General features: G+C 53.8%; 1 protein-coding gene across 4 annotated transcripts in view; it reads right to left on the bottom strand.

The window, feature by feature from the left end:
• The window catches only part of LOC309804803 (palmitoyltransferase ZDHHC11-like), a 26,418-nt gene extending 7,124 nt beyond the window's left edge, over nt 1-19,294 (bottom strand). For 2 of the 4 annotated variants that reach the window (XM_082622404.1, XM_082622403.1), the window contains exons 1-6: nt 17,684-19,294; nt 12,331-12,506; nt 11,861-11,962; nt 10,665-10,789; nt 9,872-10,027; nt 3,591-7,647 (exon numbers count right to left, since the gene is read on the bottom strand). In XM_082622404.1, coding sequence (XP_082478530.1) covers nt 7,376-7,647; nt 9,872-10,027; nt 10,665-10,789; nt 11,861-11,962; nt 12,331-12,506; nt 17,684-18,010 — 1,158 coding nt within the window. In that variant the 5' untranslated portion in view covers nt 18,011-19,294 and the 3' untranslated portion in view covers nt 3,591-7,375. Of the gene's footprint in view, nt 1-3; nt 7,648-9,871; nt 10,028-10,664; nt 10,790-11,860; nt 11,963-12,330; nt 12,507-17,683 lie in introns of those variants that run through there. The other 2 variants (XM_082622406.1, XM_082622405.1) reach the window with 2 other exon arrangements.

The raw sequence follows: 19,294 nt of genomic DNA, 5'->3' as shown, positions 1-19,294 counted from the left end.
GAGAATAAATAAAAATCAGTAAAATTGTAAAGGAAGAAATTGTCGATGTTGAGGTTATTTGTTCAGAAAATTCAAGTTTGTTATAGTTGATTTCAAGCAATGGTGTCTCAGGGGCTTCTGAGGCCTGGGAAAGGATCTCACTGGTGGGATAGTATCTTTCCTCCCAACCCAGGTTACATGTACAGAGGTGGCTTCATTTCTCCTAGTCAGGAATGGGATTGCTGGGTCAAATGATAAGAATATATTTAAGTTTTAAAGAAACTGCCAAACTACTTTCCAAAGTGGTGTCACTTTAAATTCTCATTTTCCTTTCCATGTATTAAGACATCTACAGGTTCACCAACACTTGGTATTGTTAGCCTTTTTAATTTTAGCCATTCTGATTCATGTGTAGTGGGGTCTTATTTTAGTTTTAATTTTCATTCCCCTAATGCCTAATGATGTTGACCATCTTTTCGTGTGCATATTTGCCACCCATATATCCTTTTTGGGGCAGTTTGTTCAAGTCTTTTGCCCATTTAAAAAACTGGGTCACTTTTCTTATAATTGAGTTTTGAAAACTCTTTATATTCTGGATACAAGTATATGGTTTGGAAGTATTTATTCCAGTCTGTGACTTATATCTTTATTTTTGTAGCGGTGACTTTTGAAGGGCAAATATTTTAAATTTGGATGAAGTCCAATTTTTCATATTTTTCTTTAATAGTGCTTTGGTGTCATATTAAAGAAAACTTTGCCTAACTCAAGATCACAAAGATTTTATTCTGTTTTCTTCCTAAAGTGTTGTAGTTTAGCCCTGAAATTTAGGTCCAAGATTGATTTTGAGTTATTTTTTTGTATGCTGTGAAGTAGGACATTAAGTTCATTTTTTTTTTCCTTGTGGGTATCCAATTGTTCCAGTATCATTTACTGAAAATACATTTCTCCCCATTGAATTGCCTTGGCACATTTGTTTAAAATTCCATTTACCATAAATGTAAAGGTTTTATTTCTGGAGTTTCTATTCTGTTTCATTGATCTCTATGTCTATCCTTATGCTGGCAACCATACAGTAGCTTTGTAGTGAAATTTGAAGTCAGATTGTCTAAACCCTCCAATTTGGTTCTTCTTTTTCTGAATGATTTTGGCCACTCTAAGTCCTCCGAATTTCCACATACAGCTTGCTATTTCCTTAAAGAAAAAATCTTGCTGGGAATTCAATGGGGATCATGTAAGTTTGTAGATCAATTTGGGGGAAATTTTCTATCGTGACAATATTGAGTGTTCCAATCCATAAATATTGTAAATCTTTCCATTTATTTGGATTGTGTCTAATTTCTCTCAGCAATAGTTTGTAGCTTCACATATAAAGATTTTGGGGCTTGTTTCGTGATTTTATTATTTTTTGATTCTACTGTGAATGGAATAGTTTTCTTAATACCATTTTCAGACTTTTCACTGCCAGTATACGGAAATGTAATTCAGTTTTTAACATTGATTTTATATCCTACCACCTTGCTAAGCTATCTTATTATTTCTACTAGCTTTTCTGCAGATTTGTTAGATCATGTTTCCTACAAATAAACACCGTTTCATTTTCAAATCTATATGCCTTTAACTTATATTTCTTGCTTTACTGCACTGGCTGGAACTTTAGTAAAATGTCAAATAGAAGTTTGGAATGGACATTCTTGTCTTGCTCCCAATCTTAAGGGGAAAGCCTTCAGTATGAATTAAGTATGAATTAGTTGTAAGTTTCACCAGTGTTCTTTATCAGATTTAGGGTGTTTTCCCCCCTAGGTTGTGAAATTGTTTTATCATAACTAGATGTGTTACTAGCAAATGTTTTTTCTGATTGATTGATGTGCTTGTATGTTTACTGTATTTTATTTTATTAATATGTTTACTACATTAATACGTTTTCAGATGTTAAAGCCAACCTTGCATTTCTGGAATAAAGCTCACTTAGTCACAGTGTATAGTTCTGTATATATGTGACTGCATTTGGTTGGCTAAATTTTGTTAATGATATTTGCCTCTGTATTCATGAGTGATATTGGCTTATGATACTCTTTTTTTTTAATGATACTCTTTTTTGATGACATTATCTGGCTTTAGTATTATGTACTAGCCTCACAGAAATGAGTTGGGAAGTATTTCTTCCTCCTCTATTTTCTGGAAGTTTGTGCATAATTGATTTGGGTTTTTTTCCCCTTAAAATAACAGTTAGAATTCACCAATGAGGCCATTAGGGCCTAGGATTTTCTTTGTGGAGAATTTAAAATTACTAGTTCAGTGTCTTTACTTGTTATATGACCATTTGAATGTTCCATTTCTTCTTGAATTGGTTTTGGGAATTTGTACCAACTAAGTAGAATGGTAAATCCCTTTCTTAAGTAATAAAGCAATATTTCAACCTTAGAACACTTACAATTAAGTATAGAAAAGTTTAAGAGACCCAAACCCATAATGTTATATTTTTGCATTAGAAAGTCACCTGTGCATTGGTAATTTGGAATTTCATGTTCTTAAATGCCAAAGATAATGTGTTCTCCAGTGCAGGAGAGAGAAAGGTTTCAAATCTCAGAGTCTTAGAAGATCTGCCTGCTCTTAGGAGTTGAGCTTGGCCTCCTTCTCTCCTGTTGGCCACCAAATGGATATAATAATGTGTCCAGGAGAGTCTTAGTGAGATTTAACATAATGATCAATGACAAGTGTCCATCAGAGTGGTGACCACATGGTCAGGACTGGCAGCAGGTGTCAAATGGGACTGTCTCAGGCAAACTGGAACATAGGGTCACCCTGGCTTTAACGACAGCAAAGGAAAACCCATGGACGCCTGCTCCTGGCTTGCAGTGAAGGTCACCTTTGGTGGTTGGGTCTGGGGTGGGTGGGCAGGATGACAGTTTCCACGAAGTTGCTTCCGAGCTTCTAGTAGAAGTTGCTAGCACGAGCGCAAGCAAGGAAAAAGACTGCTGACAACTTCACTGCTGCTAAAGGTGGGTGCTGACCCTCTTGCTATTTCTAAATTATTACAAGGATCCACCTTCTCTGATGCCCTCCAGGCTTCGTGGTGAGATGAAGCTCCTCCACAGAGAAAATAAAGTCACCAGCAACCTTCAGAAATTGGCATAGTAGCAACGCCTGCTCACAAGTAGCCTACCAGAAACCCCTGGAGCATCTGACCTCTGGGAGGGCCTACAATGAGTCAGCCCTGCAGGCTTGATCCTGTGAAGTTATGGAAATGATATGGCACACTCACATCTCACACACACATCACACATGCATCACACTCACACACACACATCACAAACACATCACACACATCACACACACTTCACACACAGAACACACATGCATCACACACACACTCACACACACACACACAACACAAGCCTCACAGTTAAGAGTACCTCTGCCCCTCACTTTCTCTTCTGTTCCCCACCTACCTTTGTTCCCACGTAAGGGGCATCCCTGGGAACCACATAAATGCTTCAATTCATCAAACAAGCGATTCCAAATACTGCTCTGCCCTCATTCTTGGAGGGCCTGAGACCCACCTTCGGCTCTGACCCCCGTGGTGAGTCTCACGCTGGTGGCCGTGGGCTTACCTTTGATGACGAGGTGTCCTCTGGCTTTACGGTGGTGGAGCACAGACCCAGGTGCATGGAAGTTGGCAGGAAAGCCTTGGGCTTCTTTCTGCTAGGATGGGGCAGGCGGAGGGAACACTGAGGTCAGCGAGGAGGGAGCTGGCTGGGGGCAGGAGCGCACGCGGGGCGGGTAAGGCTGCAAAGCCTCACGCCAGCGTCAATGCTGCCGTTTCCTCCTTAGAGCAGCAGCCCTGGGAGGCCGTGTGAACGCTCGATGTAAAACAGCCTGCAGGGGCTGTGCATGTAAAGGACCATGGCTGCTTGCCAGTGGGATGCCAGGAAGACGGGCTTCGCCCCACTGAGCCCCCCCAGGACAACTGCACTTGCCAGTTTGTGAGCAGCAGCGGTGCAGGGGCTCTTTACAAGTGCACAGTGACGTGCCTCGGGGCCACAACATTGCCACTTTGTGGCACTTTCCCGCAGGGGCTCCAGGAAATGAATACGGGAGGCTTGTCTTTGATGCCCAGGTAGGTCAGTGTCATCACACGGACCTCCACAAACCGAGGAACATGGAAGGGGGAAGTTGGGGAGGTTTGAAGCATGAGGAGGACTCGGCCCCCCGCTACCGACTTAGAGATGGAGCGTGAGGACGGGACTGGCTCTGTCAACATTCCAGACCCACCTTCTGCAGAGGCCACTGCCCCAGGAGCCCTGGCGGCTCTGTGTGAAGTGCCAAGCAGAGACTGATGCGCCCGCAGGCGTGTGACTGCGGGAACCGAGAGTTCACACGTCGTCTTTGCCACTAAGCCTGTGGGGATTTGCTGTGTAGCAATGGGAACTGGCACAGGCCACGCCTCTAAAATCAGACAGGAAGTGTCTGCCTGTGTGTGGTCCTCTCCCCACTTTATTTTCATCCTAGCTGGTCAATTTCTATCAATATAATCTATTCTATTTACTGTTCCACGGCAGGCAAACAGTCCAGAACAGAAGAAACACTCCCAGTAAACTGGTCTGATAACTGCTACTAGAGACACACTTTACGAAGTCCCACAGTGTTTTCCACCAAAACACGCCTGTGAGACACTTCAGTGTCTTGTGATTTAAACATATTCCCAGGTTTCTAGGACCTACTCCAGCAAACTTTCCCCCAAATCGGGCTGTGTCTACTCGTCAACTGTTAGGTTGACTCCCAGGTCACCCCAGGAACATTTCTGCAGCAAAAAAAAGGTCATTGGTGTTTTATTGCCCATTGGGTCTGGAGGGCTTGTAAACTTGTATTTCGTTGCATCACACTTCTCCCACAATCAACCCTTTCAATAAAGGGATGCAAAAGTAAAGACTAGATTGAAAATAAAGAATAGTATTCCAAAAATGAGGAATACGGTACATTCCAAAGTTGGCATGATTTATATTCATAAAAATCATTATTTTTTCTGTTAACAATGTTCACAATATATGGAGTTTTTAAAAAAGACTTCTAAAGAGTTCTACAGTATGATTATAATTTTAGAAAAAAACCCATCATGTATACAATGCACACAAAAAGTATTTAAAAGGAAGACCTAAAAGATACTAATCAAAATGCCAGCAGTGGCAGTTGGTGGAGGGGGGCAAGAAGGGATGTTCGTATTTACACTGGGAAGTTGTGCAGTTTCCAAATTTTCTATAATGCATATGCATTGATTAGGCAACCTGAAAAAAACCTAGGTTTTTGTCTTGTTTCGGTTTGGTTTTCGAGCTCAGCTCACCACGCTGATTCCAGGTACGCTTCAATCCTTCTTGCCAGAAAGAAATAAAAGAAAAAATATTCTTAGATTTTATTTAAAGGACCATAGACACTTGAAAGTGAAATTCAAAATGACTTAGGTTGTCACAATACTAGTACCAATCAGGTTTCTAATAAATTTAGAAACAAAAATAGTGGGCTATTTGAAAAGGAATGTTCTTTCACACTAAACTATATGCCCTGATTATTAAACTAAGCAAAAATCTGCAGCAATTCTCAGCTTTTGGGGAATTGACTAATGGTGCACTTCTCCTTTTCTGAGTCTCTCTGCCAGGTGAGCTGTGGCAAGGGAGACGTGAAGCCCCCCAGGACCCCTGGGCCAATCTTCCCTGCCAGGAACGCTGGAGCTTCCCCTGCAGGTTTCCGGGAAGAAGGAGCCCTACTACGGTGTGCCCGGCACTTCCAGCCCCTCGATTCCCCACCTCCCCACCCGCAGACTGGCTTCCTGGTCTGCTCCCCACACAGACGCTGAGCTGTGAAGGTGGGGAGGCAGGCTTTGTGCCTCCCACGTAAAGTGCACACCTAACGTAACTCCAGTTCAAACTCCAGGTTTCTTGGAACTGCACAAAATGATCTTCAAGTTTATATGGAAAAATAAATACAGGAAAGAATTGTCAAAAGTAATGAAAAGCAAAAATCTTAAGAGGGGCATTCACCTACTAGATGTTAAAAGGTAGCTAAATGAAGTCCTATCGTGAAAAGAGCACAGTGTCCTTAGTAGCCTCAGCAGAGGGACAGACTGGTGTCCAGAAGCAGACAAGCCCAGCGTCTGCGGACGCTCGGGGTATCAGGAAAACGGCCTTTCGATTGGATGAGGAAAAGTGGACCATTTAATTAATGAGGTGGCAACCAACAGTTATGCTGTAATAAAATAACCTCAGTAAATACAAAAATAAATAGAAGATGGTTTAGAAGCCAAATGTAAAGAAAGCAAGTAAAAATTACAAAAATATTAGGAAAGAATATGGAGGATGTTCCTTGGGCTAAGAAAGACTTTTTTTTTTTTTTTTTTTTTTGCAGTACGCAGGCCTCTCCCGTTGCGGAGCACAGGCTCCGGACGCACAGGCTCAGCGGCCATGGCTCACGGGCCCAGCCGCTCCGTGGCATGTGGGATCCCCCCGGACCGGGGCACGAACCCGTGTCCCCTGCATCGGCAGGCGAACTCTCAACCACTGCGCCACCAGGGAAGCCCGTAAGAAAGACTTTTTAAAGCAAGCCAGTTAAGAGGAGAATATAGCTGCTCTAGGCAGATGACGACTTACCCCTGCACAGACGATCTCAGGTCGTTATCCAGCTCCTGTGGGAGATAAAGGAAAGTCATAAAATGAAAGCACGTTGTTGACACTTTCAGTTGATTTGCAGCAGTGGTACCTAAGAGTCCCCTGGGTCCTGGGAAGGGACCTCACAGGAGGGGAGGGGGGCACCCTCCCCCGCACCCTTACACATGTGTGCGCGTTTCCATTTCTCTTTGGCAAGAGACAGGGAGTGGGGTGACTGGGTCACTGAGACGTATATATTTCACTTTTTAAGAAAATGCCGAACCTCCTTGCAAAGTGATGTAGTTCCGCATCCCCACCGCCATCTACAGCCTCACCGACACTCGGGGCTGGTCTCTTTGATTATGGCCACTCTGATGGGCATGTGTGATGTCTCACTGTGGTTTTCATTTGTGTTTCCTTAACAATGAATTATGTTGACCATCTTTTCATGTGCTTATCTGCCACCCATAGATCCCCTTTGGTGCAGTGTGTTCAAATCTTTTGCCCATTTAAAAAGCTGGGTCGATTTTCTTATAATTGAGTTTTGAAATTTCTACACATTTTCTGGGTACAAGTCTATGATCTGCAAATAATCATTTGTGTCTGTGGCTTTTATTTTCATTTTCTTCATGCTGGCCTTTGAAGAGTGGATGTTAATTTTGCTGAGCAGCTGAAGAAATGGGCGGCCTGAACGGAGTCGGCCCTGCTGACTCAACCTTGGGGAGAGTGAGCTCGGAAATGACACAACACACACGTGCACACTACATGCCAAACTCACGCACATGCACATACAGCCACACACACACACACCAACACAGAAGCGAAGGACTGTGCCTAAGTGGTCCTAGCTGCAAGGTGACCTTGGGTCTTGCCCCGGCCCTGCATGAACCTGGATGGTGAAGCAGAGAGACGTCCAGTACCTGTGACAACTCGTTTCCTTGTGGGGTCACACCTCTCTGCACTGCCGGGGGATTCGAGCTCTGTTCTTCTTCGTCCTGATTTAGGTAATCATATGTGCTCAGCTTCTTGGCCCCTAGAAAGGAGGACGGAGGCAAGGGGCAGAGTCATCCTCCATGAGCTGCGCAGCGGCCCCGCCCTCTGTGTCCGGGGCGGTGGCGGCTGGTTCCCAGGCCACCCCAAGCCCGGCTGGCCTTGGGCCGCGGCCAGCAGCGGCCCACCAGCCCCGTCCCGGGCAGGGGAGCCATGGCCCTGCGTCCCTCACAGGCCCGTAAAGCCAAGGTGGACGGGGGAGTGCTGAGCCCAGCTCCGTGTTAATCAAGGTGAGATACCAGCTCCCACACGTGGCGGAAGGACCCCAGGTTGTTAGCAGAAACTCTCAAACACGTTTGCCAGTAGAAAAGCACTATTAACGAAAGCACGCGCCGTGCCCGTTTCACTCGTGTGCCTTCGCGGAGGGGCCAACCTTTCCCTGAAAACTAACAAACGTGAGAACAGAGGGTTGACCATCATTTCTGAAAAGCGAAAAGGGCCACCCACAGAAGCCTATTTGCCGCTTGAGGAGCAGACGGAGGGCCGCCTGCCCTCACAAGTCCTCACAAGGCCTCACAAGACCCGCTCGGCTGCTACCCCGCGGGGGCCCGAGGCTCAGAACCCCTTCCCCGTCCGCTTCCCTGAGGGTTCCTCCAAGGGCTTTTGCTTCGTTTGCCTTATCTTTCTTGATTAACTGCACACATTCCCTCAGAACCTGTGTCACACTTGAGGATGTAAACTTGACCCTGTTTGTATTCTCGTGAAAATATTCATTCTTCCGTGTGGGTTTGCACAAACACCACCAAATCCAGACTGAGACACCCCTGCGTGCCTCCGGAGCTCACCCTCTTCTGAGCGCACTTCGCGTGAGGTGTGGCGATCGGACTGCAGTGATCAAGCAGAGGAGGGGACACGGACGCAGAGCCTCACACACCGCGTGGCCTGGGAGCTGTGGCCGGAGCCCGGCCTCACTGAGGAAGGGCCACCTGTGTCCACTCGCCTTGCAGGGCCCACCCGCCAGCTCGGGCCGCTGGAGGACCCTCTTCTTCCTCAGCATCTTCCATGGCGCTTTCTCTCCCACTTGCGGTGCCCGGCTCTCCCTTGGGCCTCCGGCCCGAGGGTTTCACTCCGATTGCACGCTGAGCACTCGCCACTGCGCTGAGCCTGGACTGAATTCCGACTCGCCACTGCGCTGAGTCTGACCCCGCAGAGACTGAGGGGTCGCGAGGATGTTAAGTAGATACGTTCCAGGGTACTCTTACTGTAACTACCAATAGCTAAATCCCAACGTTTTCCTGGAAATCCATTCTTGGAGGTTCAAAGACCCTAAAATAAACCCACTCGGTCCTGAGCCCCGCACGTCTCCCCCTGTACAGGCCTCCTGTGTGTCCTCATGCTCGGTGACGGTGGCACCACTAGCCCCTGGACACTCCTGTCCTTACATGTCCAGCCGGCCACCGAGTCCTGTGGGCTTGACTTCTCCAGGCCCCTCCTCACTCCTGCGGACTCACCGCGTCCCATCAGCTGCAGAAGTGCAGAGAGCAGCGCTTGGGCATGCTCCGCCTGGACAGACGCAGCGGCCCCCGACACGCACCCCGGCCCCGAGCCCAGGGCCCTGCTGGCCCCGCCGTGCACGCAGGAGCTGGGGGAGCCGTCCGGGGCTTCCAGGGCGGGTTCTGCCCTCGTCTCTGGCTCAGCAGGGCATGGCGGGCGCCGGAGCACCCGGCACGGCCACCACAGGCGCCTTGCCTTCCCTTTGGGGCCGCAGAGGTTGGTGACGGTCGTGACTTCCAAACAAAGGCTTCACAGGGTGCGGGACAGGCCTCCTCCCCTCATTTTAAAGGCAGATGGAGTCTGCCCCGGGCAGCTGCCGTGCGGACACGAGAAAACCACCGGTTCTCCGTCAAGCGAGTTTGGTTAGTGGAGACGCCATCGCTGAGTTCAGTGCTCTTCGTTGTTAGGGTTTCTGGTTGTTGCTCTTCTAAACCTCCCTGCTCTTTTCCACAGTGTCCTGTTCCTGCCTCATGGATTCTGTTCCTTTTTCCGTCTCTGAACACCGTCCTGACCACTTCCTGAACCTCCTTTATGTTTCCCGCAGGTCTTGGAACAGAACTCAGCCCTCCTGCCCCTCGCGGGGTGTTTCTTCTCTTCCTGTGACTTGTCCTTTGTGCTCTGAGCTTGTTTCTGGCGGAGGCTGCCTGCCCGGGGACCCATGTGAACATAGGGGCGAAGGCTGGCCAACACGGGGCAGCCCAGGGGGCACGTACTCAAGTAGAGGTGGAACACGAGCAGCTGACCGACCAGCAGGAGGCTGGCGAGCTCAAGCAGCAGCATCAGCACCACGATGCCCAGGAAGACCGGGGCGCCCGTCCTCACAGGGAAAAGCGGAAGGAGCAGTAGCCACGTGTTCTGGTCGGAGACACCTGTGCCGGGGGGAGAGAGACGCGCATCCAGCTCCTGCTGACAAGGTCGCACCTCTCGTCAGGTGAGTACCTGGAGGCAGAGCTTGGCAGTGGGGGAGGGAACACCAGCCCGAGGGAGTGACTCCCTGCCCAGGTGAGCCCCTCCCTGCCCAGGTGAGCCCTTCCTCCTCGCTCAGGTGTGCTCTGCCTGGCCTAAGTACCCTTGCAGCCCCTCCTGACTGCGGTGGGTATATCACGATCCACTTTCTGGATCTGGAAGGTAAGGCTGGGAGAGGGTAACTAGGTGCCCAGGTCACAGAGCCTGACCCCGGCGTCCACTGCGCTGCCCCGCTGGGCCCTCCCCACTCTAACTAGAGCTGGAAGGTCAGAGCCCCCACCTGGGGCATTTCCAGGATACAGTCCTCTGTGACCCAAGGGGACCTGACACCACAGCCATGCGGCTTCCAACAATTAAGTGAAGAAAAACAGAGAAGGGTCATGTGCTGGCCAGTGAAGACCGAATTCCAGCTCAAGCGTCTTCACCCCACAACTCAGCCTGGACAGGTGCTCGACCCCGGGCTGCCCTACGTGGCCCCCCAGAAGGAAGGTGGCGGGAGGGGAGGCCCGGGCCCGGGCCCGGGCCCGGGGCAGTGCATACTCCCGTAGTGTGGGTCGGTGCGCAGCCTGGCGGGGTTGATGAAGTACTGGGTGAAGATGTACAGCAGCATGGCGACCACACACAGCAGTCCGGCCGACGCTGAGGCCACTGAGGCGAAGAAGTACCTGTGGGACGAGAGCCTGCTCGGGCGGCTGCACAGCCCGGGCCCTGGGAGCCAGCGGCACGCGCGCCGGGGCCCAGGGCAGTGTGCGCGACCCGGGGTCGCCCCTGCTGAGGGTGTGCCCCGGCCGCCGTCCCGCAGCCTGTCCCCCTCTGGCTCCCGACCTTTGGGCTTCTCTCTCCTGCTCTCGGGGTGACCGCACAGACCCACGGCCCCGGGGCCTCCCCTGCGGTTTCTGTTGCTCCACAACACGCACCTGAGATCTCACTCGGTCCTACAGGAGGGCCCTAACCCTAACACTAAGCACCCCAGCTCACAAGAGGGAGACGGAGGCTCAGACACGGGGCACGACTGGTCCAAGCCGGCCCCTCCCGGGTCCCCTTCTCCTGCTGGTTCAGACCCGGCTCCCTCCCAGCCACCACCAAGGGCACGGCCGGCCGGGGTGCTGATGCCAGCGCCAAGGAGCGGGGCCACACTGCCTTCGAAAAGCACACCCGTCAGGGCTGCGTGCTTCGGTTTTAGACCCAAATCACTGCTGCACTCTGCGCACAAAAGACCCCGAGAATGGTCTCCCCGTCCGAACAAATAAACCCTGGGTGGCAATTCCTGGAATACGGTTCCACTAAAACGCCTTCCTTTAGTCTTTCTGCTGTAATACCTTTAACATTTTCAGTGTTAAACAGTGTCTGTGGTTCACCTGAAGTCGCCGTGAGGTCCTGCCCTGAGGTCCTCCCCCAATGCCCCAGATAACCCCGCACAGGCCAACCCTGTTGCGTGCCAGGCCCCCCCACCCCGCCGTCCTGCCGACCCTGCCCAGTGGACATGGGGAGGCGCCCGCCAGGAGAGCCCTCTCAGCCAGCTCTGTGCTTGGAGCCGCCGTCGGGACCTCCTGGCCCCCTCGGTGCTCTTCACGGCAGGGCCACACCCCTCACCCGTCCCCACGGCAGGTGGACCTTGAGGTGCTCGGCCAGTTAGGAGGCCCCTTAAGGAGGCTCGTCCCGGAGGAGGGGGAGCAAGCCGCGTGAGGGGTGAGTGCCACCCCAGGCCCCACGTCCCAGGCGGGGAGACCCCTCACCAGTAATTCCTGCTCCCCACGCAGTTGTTAAGCCATTTGCAGTGATGGTCGAAGCCTGAGACACACTTGTTGCAGGTGATACAATGTTTGGACTTCACATTCCTGGAAGGAAGGTCGGGAGGGGCCGCCCGTCAGAGCCCCTGTCTGCCTGCAGGGCCAACCTCACGCTGGGCGCCGTCACAAGGTACCAGGGCCTGAGGCCCGGAGGCCGAGTCAGATCCCTCCCGGCCCCTACTGACACCCTTGGGGCCCTGAGCAGCCCCGGGCTGGGATCCGGTCGGCGGCAGAGGCTTGTGTGAGACCCAAGGCCACAGCGCTCCTGCCCCGGCCTGGCGGGGGGCTGTGTGTCGGGGCCCCTGCTTCTCTGCAAAAGGGGCGGCGCCCGTCGGCTGCTGGGGACCAGGTGCTCCCGAGCCCAGCCCACCCCCGCGGGACGGCGCGGGGGTCCCCTCGCACGGCTGGGTACTCACACAGTGACCCTGCACAGGTGACAGTACTGCCTCTCGATGACATGTGCGTGTTTGGACCGGTCGAAGGTCGGCACAGACCGTGAGTAGTTCTTGAGGCGGACACTGGCTTCGGCCGGGTCGATGGAAACCACCACCAGGTGGGCCAAGATGTAGAAGAGCCAAATCCCGCCGGTCACCTGGGGGTTGTCAAGGACAGCTCGGCCTGGGCGGCACGCGCGAGGGGCCCACTCCGGGTGGCCGGGTGGCCAGGCCCCAGGCAGCCACGGGAGCCTGTGCCTGGCCGGGAATGGGAGCGGCCCCTCTGGCTCCTGCGCGCCCAGCAGAACCCGCCCGAGTCCTTTGCCCCTGAGGGACAGAGCAGGGCCCGCCGGAGGCCGTGGCCCTGCGACCCAAGCGGAGCTTCGCTGGGACAGCGGGAGAGGCCCGTGTGTGTCCGCGGGCACCGAGCCTGGCGCCGAAGCCAGGCTGTGGAGGTCCTTGGGGCAGGGAGGCCACACTGAGCGCACATGCCATCAGGAGAAGGAGGGAGGGAGGGAGGGAGGGTTCCAGTACCCCCAGTGAGCCTCTGTGGTGAGTGGGCCGGGGCTGTCTGTCTGTCTGTCTCTGTCTCTCGCTGTCTCCCCCAAGCCCAGGACCCCCCCAGGCCCACTCCAGCTCCCACGCCCTCCAGGGCTCCCAGGGTAAAATCAATTCCTCAGATCCCACCCTCTCCACCTCCTCTTCAGGAACTGACACACGGTCCCCATGGAAACCAAACAGAAGGGGAGGAAGTGTCGGCCTGGCCTCCCCATCAGCCCTGCCCTGCTTCCCAGGATGGGTCTGAGCTGGGAGGGTTCGGGTTCACAGGTCCAGCTCCTGCGAGGGCGGCCTGGGCGTGGTGCGGAGACGCCTCTCTCCGCCCGCCCACAGGGTCTCGTGGCAAAGCCGCATGTGCACAGGGTCTACGGTGCCTGTACAGAGGCCCACCGGCAGTGCAGACTCTGAGCAAAGAGGCCCCTCTTCTGGGGTCCTTCTCAGGCTGCACCGCGTTGGGGGTCCAGGGCCTGCTGGCCCTGCCTGTAATGCTCAGCCGCAGTGGAGCCGCCCTGGGGCTCTGGGGCTTGTGCTCACAGGCGCGGTCCTGCCTGGACCAAGCATCCCTGCTGCACGGTGAGCCTCAGTGGGGAGCTGGTCTGGCCAAAGCTGCTTGGCCTCCCTTGTCCTCCAGCCTCCAGTGCAGACCCAGGGCCCTGGGTGCCAGGCGTGGGGCACCAGAGGCCCGGCCCAGCCAGGGGGCACAGAGACCACGGTGAGGGCGAGAGAGCCGAGGACCAGCCAGGCCAGGGGACCGACACAGGGAACGGGACTGACCAGATCCCGCAGTGACACCCTTCCTGTGGCCTGGACCTCCCTGCCCCTGCTGTCCAGCAGACGGAGCCACGCTCCTGGGCAGGGTGTGGGGCAGTGGGCAGGTGGTCAGCGGCCAGCCTGCACTGTCCCATCTGGAGATGCCAGCAAGGTCCGGGCACGCTGGTGCCCCTACGCCCGCGTCCCGAGGCCTGAGGCACAGCTGACACAGCACTGTTTGTGTGGTTGCTGTGGCAACGGGAGCGTGTCCTGAGCGCAGGACACAGGCGGGGGCACAGCCCGGGACAGGAGATGTGGCAGGAAGTCGCGCTGCGGCCCAGGTGCGGCCCTGCTCTGCGGAGCTAGAGTAGGCCGGTCCCCATCAGACGGCGGGGGGCGGGGCCGGGAGGGTGGACAGGAGGGCAGCTGGGAGGCTGGAGCCCAGTGTGGCCCAAGGGCTCTGTCCACACGTCCACACTCGGCTCCACACGAGACCGCCGCCAGGGAGGGCGGGGGGACAGCAGCCCACGCTCAGACCCTCAGCCTCACGGGGGAGGTGCCCGGGGGCCCAACCCAAGCCTGACAGGCAGCCCTGCAGAGCCCCTAAACCTGCAGGTGCCCGGGGGTTCCCGAGACCCCGATGCGGTGGGCCAAGCTGCCACGGCCCCTCAGACGTCACACGTCTGCCACAGGTACGCGCGTGGGCCCACCTGCCTGCCCGCGTCTGCGTTTGCCAGAGACGACCCGGCCACTCCCGCTGTCGGTCACACACTCAGTGGCCGTCACCGAGCCCCCAGAATAGAAGGTGCCACAGGCGGGGTGTCGCGCCCTCAAGCTGCCAGCTTTCACTTTCGATGTAATTTTATCTCAGGAGCGTCTTAGGTTCAAGTAAATAATAAAAAGAACCCGGTCTGCCTTCTCACTTCCCCTGCAAAGCAGGGCCCCGAGCTGTTCTGAGGACGCGGCGGTCCCCTAGCAACTATCTTTGTTCAGTAAACAAACAGCACCGGGCGCCAGCCCAGGATGCCCGCCCTGTCACACGGCCGCCTCGCCGGTCCTGCAGCGGGAGGGCGCGGCCCCCGCGGAGCTGCCCTACCGCTGCCTGGGTCCCAGAGGAGCCCCACCCCGCCCAGTGCTTTCCGCAGGCCAAGGGCGGCCAGGCTTCCGCACGGTGACCCCCACGCTGCACGTGCAGCCTTGCTGACGCTTCCCCGTCTCCACCGGGCCCACGGAATGCCACCCGGCTTCCTGAAATCCCGCGGCCCTGACCCGGGACACTGCTCTCCCTGCTCCTGGGTCGCTGCAGGCGCCGAGTGACGCTGGCGCGCCCTAGTGGCCAGAGCATGGCGCCCATCTGGCGCCCAAGTGCAGCTGCCTGGGCCTGAGGAACATCGCTGGGGCAGTGGCGGGTCTGGGGGGCAGGAAACTGGACCAGAAAACATGTCCTGAAGGCCGTCTGAGCTCTGAACAGCCAGGGACGCCATCCTGCATCCACCGCTTGGGACAGGCAGGAGGGGGCCACACAGACTGGGTGCTGAGCCACCCAGAGGCAAGAGGCCCACCAGGGGGCCAGGACTCTGGGAAGAAATGGCCGTCCACGTGGGACGGGGTGCACTTGACCCCGGGGCTCCTTGCTGTGCACAAAGCAGGTAAGCACTCACAGTGGCTACTGGACAAAGCACACAGGACACTCAAAAAGGCTCCAAGGGCCAAAACTCAGCTAAGTTTTGGGCCGAAAGAGAATGAAGATACAGCATCATAGCCAGCACATAAGCAAAGACCCACAGGTGAGGCTGAACTGTGTCCCCAAAAGATGTTGAAGTCCTAACCCCAGGAACTGTGAATGATTTTACTTGAAAATGGGGTCTTTGCAGATGATCAAGTTGAGATGAGGTCCTCATGGTGGGTCCTGATCTCATAGGACTGGGGTCCTTATAAGAGGAGAAGATCAGGACTCAGACACGCACAGCGGGACAACCCTGTGAGGACGCAGAGGTGGTGGCATCTAAAGCCAAGGGATGCCTGAGGCCACCGGAGCTGGGACAGGTCCTGGGAACTTCAGAGGGAGCACGGCCCTGCCAAACCAGTTGGACCTCTGGCCTCCATCTTTGTGCCTCCGTGCCTCTGTGCGTGTGGCAGAGTGGGTGCCCATATGTGTGGCTGGTTTGTGACTTGTGCATTGTATGTATATTTGTGTGTTTGTAGGTCTGTGTGTGCTTGCACCTAGGGGGGAAATTATAGCTTCAGATACGACAAAAAGAAAAAAGGTCTAAAATCAATGGCCTAAGTTTCCACCTTAAGAAGGTAGAAAAAACAGAACTTCCCTGGTGGTCCAGTGGGTAAGACTCTGCGTTTGATCCCTGGTCGGAGAGCTAGATCCCGCATGCCGCAACTAAGAGTTCACTTGTTGCAACTAAAAGCTCCCACGTGCCACAGTGAAGATCCCACGTGCCACAGCAAAGACCTGGCACAGCCAAAATAAATAAATAAATGGATAAAGATAAATCTTAAAAGAAAAAAAGAAGGTAGAAAAAGAGGAAATTAAAGCCACAATACATTGAAAATAAATAGTAAAAATAAAAGCAGAAATTCAAAAAAATAAAACAGGGAAAATCAGTAAGTCCAAAAGCTGACTCTCTGAATAATTGATAAAAGCAATAAACCCTAGGAAGACTGATCAGCAGTGGCATCACGGCAGATCTTACAGATAACAGGAAATAGTGCAAATAATTTTATTCCAAGAAATTTGACAATTTAGACAAAATACTAAAATGTCTTGAAAAACATGACTTGCCAAAACAGACAGAAGATGAAACAGAAAAGCTGAAGAGCTCTTTTCCTATTCAGGAAACTGATCACTGCAAACCTTACCACAAAGAAATCTATCTCTATGACCTCGAGGGGAAAAAATGGGCCTCATCTGAGTGAGAGGCACTCCAGGCAGATGCCCTGCTTTTTCTGACTGATTGGGGCTCAGGGGGCCCCACATCTGCAAAACAACAAGTGTCAATCTTGGTAACGTCCCATGGGATTTTTTAGATGAGATAAGAAGAATGGTGGTGTGGAGACAAAAGTCTCTGTCAGATGCAAACTGGGGCATTCCAGTGAAATTTCATGATGTCTGGGGTTTTTAAAGATACTCAGTGTATGTGTGTGAGATATGAAACAACACTGGCAAAATCTTAACTGGTGAAGCTGAGTACCTGGTAGCTGGGGTCCATCACACTGCTCTCTCCACTTCTTCAAAGCTGAAAGGCGCCACGATAAGGGGCTGGGAGGCCCCGGGAGACAGAGGGCCCTTCTTGGTCCTGACACCTCCCTCGCGCCCGATCCCCACCACTGACACACACCTGGCCAGGGGCACGGGGCAGCCTAGGAGACGAGGCAGGCAGTGTAGCCACAGGCGCAAACACCCCACTCTTAGAAGCTGGTTCCAATGCCCACATCGCAGCAGCCCAGCCTGTCCACTGGCTGTAACGTGTGGCGACCCTCAGTGTGAGGGCCGGGGTTCCTGGTGGAGTCCCGCGCCACCCCGACGCCCACCCCAGCATTCAGAGCAGACGTCTCTCGCCCAGAACACAGCCACCACACATTATCACAGACGTCAGCGCCTCGGCTCCACATAGGTGACCCTCGCGGGGGCACGCGAGCTCTTCAAGTCCTTATTAAAACCCACCAATCCTCTTGGACAGCACAGAGCAACCGCTCAGCCATGGTTGGGAAAGTGCGTGGCCCGTCTGCGGCTCCCCCGCTCCTGGGGTCTCTGTCCACCCGGGACCCTCCCACCCCTGCTGCCAGCTGGGCACCCTCTCCCGGCCCCAGCGCTGGTGGGCACTTGTAGCCCAGACCCTGAGGCGGCGGCGGCCTGGAGGACAGCTGTGGGGTTTCCAGCACTGTGACAGTGGGAGCCGGGGCGGAGGGCAGGTCTGACCACCTCTGCGGGTGGCCTGGAGCCAGGCCTACTGGAGGCCCCTCCGGGACCCCCTCGCCCCCTTAGATGACAGCAATGCCCCCAGTAAAAGGATACACTGTAGGCAATGTATCTCCACTCGGGTGGCAGGAAGGGAATGAAGATGCCAAAGGTGGTGAAGGTCAGGATCAGGAACACGATCCAGATCACGACCTGAAAGCAGTGGATGGGCTGCGACCAGCCATTCACCCTGGACCGCCTGGGTGGCACAGTCTCCGTGCTCTTCCTGGACATGGTTCCTCGGAGGGTGAGCCTCGAGATCCTGGCACAGAACGCCATCTGCAAGGCAGGACGGGGCATGGCAGGCCATGTTCTCCTGCCCTCGTGGCCCGGGGACTCGGGGTGGGACCCACGGCCCAGCATTGCCCGGGGCCCCGGTGACATCACAGCTGCGGAAAACAGCTCTTGGGGGGGGGTGTGGCCCCCTGGATGAGGAACAAAGGGCACCCCCTGCCCCCCACCATGACCGCTGGGCGGGCAGCTCCCAGCCCCTCATGGCCTGGGGGCCACTTGCAGCAATGAGTCTGGGGGCTGGTTTATAGATGCACACGCCTCATCAGAAGACTCATGGGATATGGTGGACCCAGTGAGGAAAAGGTCCTCATCCCCGGGGAAACCGAGGGCGGGGCAGGAAAAGCCAACTTTAGCTGGTGTGATCATGTGACACTTTCATCCACCAGAAATCCTACAAGTTTCCCCTGTGGCAGGAGAGGCCACATTTCCAGAGTCCTGTGTTTTTCCTTCCACAGGAACAGGCCCTCCAGGGGTGGGAGGGAACCAGCCAGTCAGGTGGGCAGGGCCACTGGGAAAGGGAGGGACATGGCCAGGGAGGCTGTCGGGTGTTTGGGGGTGCTGGAGGGGGCAAGGATGTTAACGGCTGTTACAGGTGGAATGTTGAGGTTAGAAGGCCCCGTGCACGGCCTTCATTGTCTCTTCAGGAAGAAATGCACAGAAAATACAGCTGATATTAATGTGTTACTCTGGGAAGAGACAGAAATGTTGAAAAATATTCTAAGACTCTTTTTTTCTGTGAGCTGTGACTTCCCCTTGGGGATTGTCCTAAGAGCAGGTTTCAGCTGCTGGCCACAGCTTTTGGTCATCTGCTCTGGCCCTCTGGATGTGACGCCATGTGGACATCGGGACACAGCAGCCCTGAGTTTGCGTGGGTTTCATGAGCATCTAATAGCACATCTGTACAACACAACCAAGGCACCAGGGGTTCAGAACCCAGAAAGGCAGGCTTGGTATTGAAACATGATTCCCAGATGAAAGCATTCAGATGGAAGGGCCAACTAACAGAAAAGATGTTGCCAAAAATCAAACTCCAGTCACGTGCAAGGTCACATCAAGGGATTACTGCAGATCTTGAAACAGAGACGTGTGGAAGGGATAATTGTGAGAGCAAATTTAAGTGACACAGACACAATGTGTGTCTGTCAGGGTTTCCAGAAGAGGAAAAGGAAGAGGGCGTGAGAGAAACAAGAGAAGTGAAGCAATGTCCGCACTGCAAGGAGATTGAAGACTAAATTATCCTCCAAGAACCAGACAGTGGAAAGAAGACATCTACGGTGGTGAAAATGCGAGCTTCCAGGACACAGAGTCCTACAGGTGTCCCGGAAGAAGGAACAATGACATCACCTATGACATGATGTAACTGGCATTTATCAA

The sequence above is a fragment of the Mesoplodon mirus genome (assembly GCF_964341445.2).
Source record: "Mesoplodon mirus genome assembly, chromosome: 5".
NCBI lineage: Eukaryota > Metazoa > Chordata > Mammalia > Artiodactyla > Ziphiidae > Mesoplodon > Mesoplodon mirus.
Note: the sequence above shows the minus strand (reverse complement) of the source record. Positions and strands in the feature narration are given on the sequence as shown.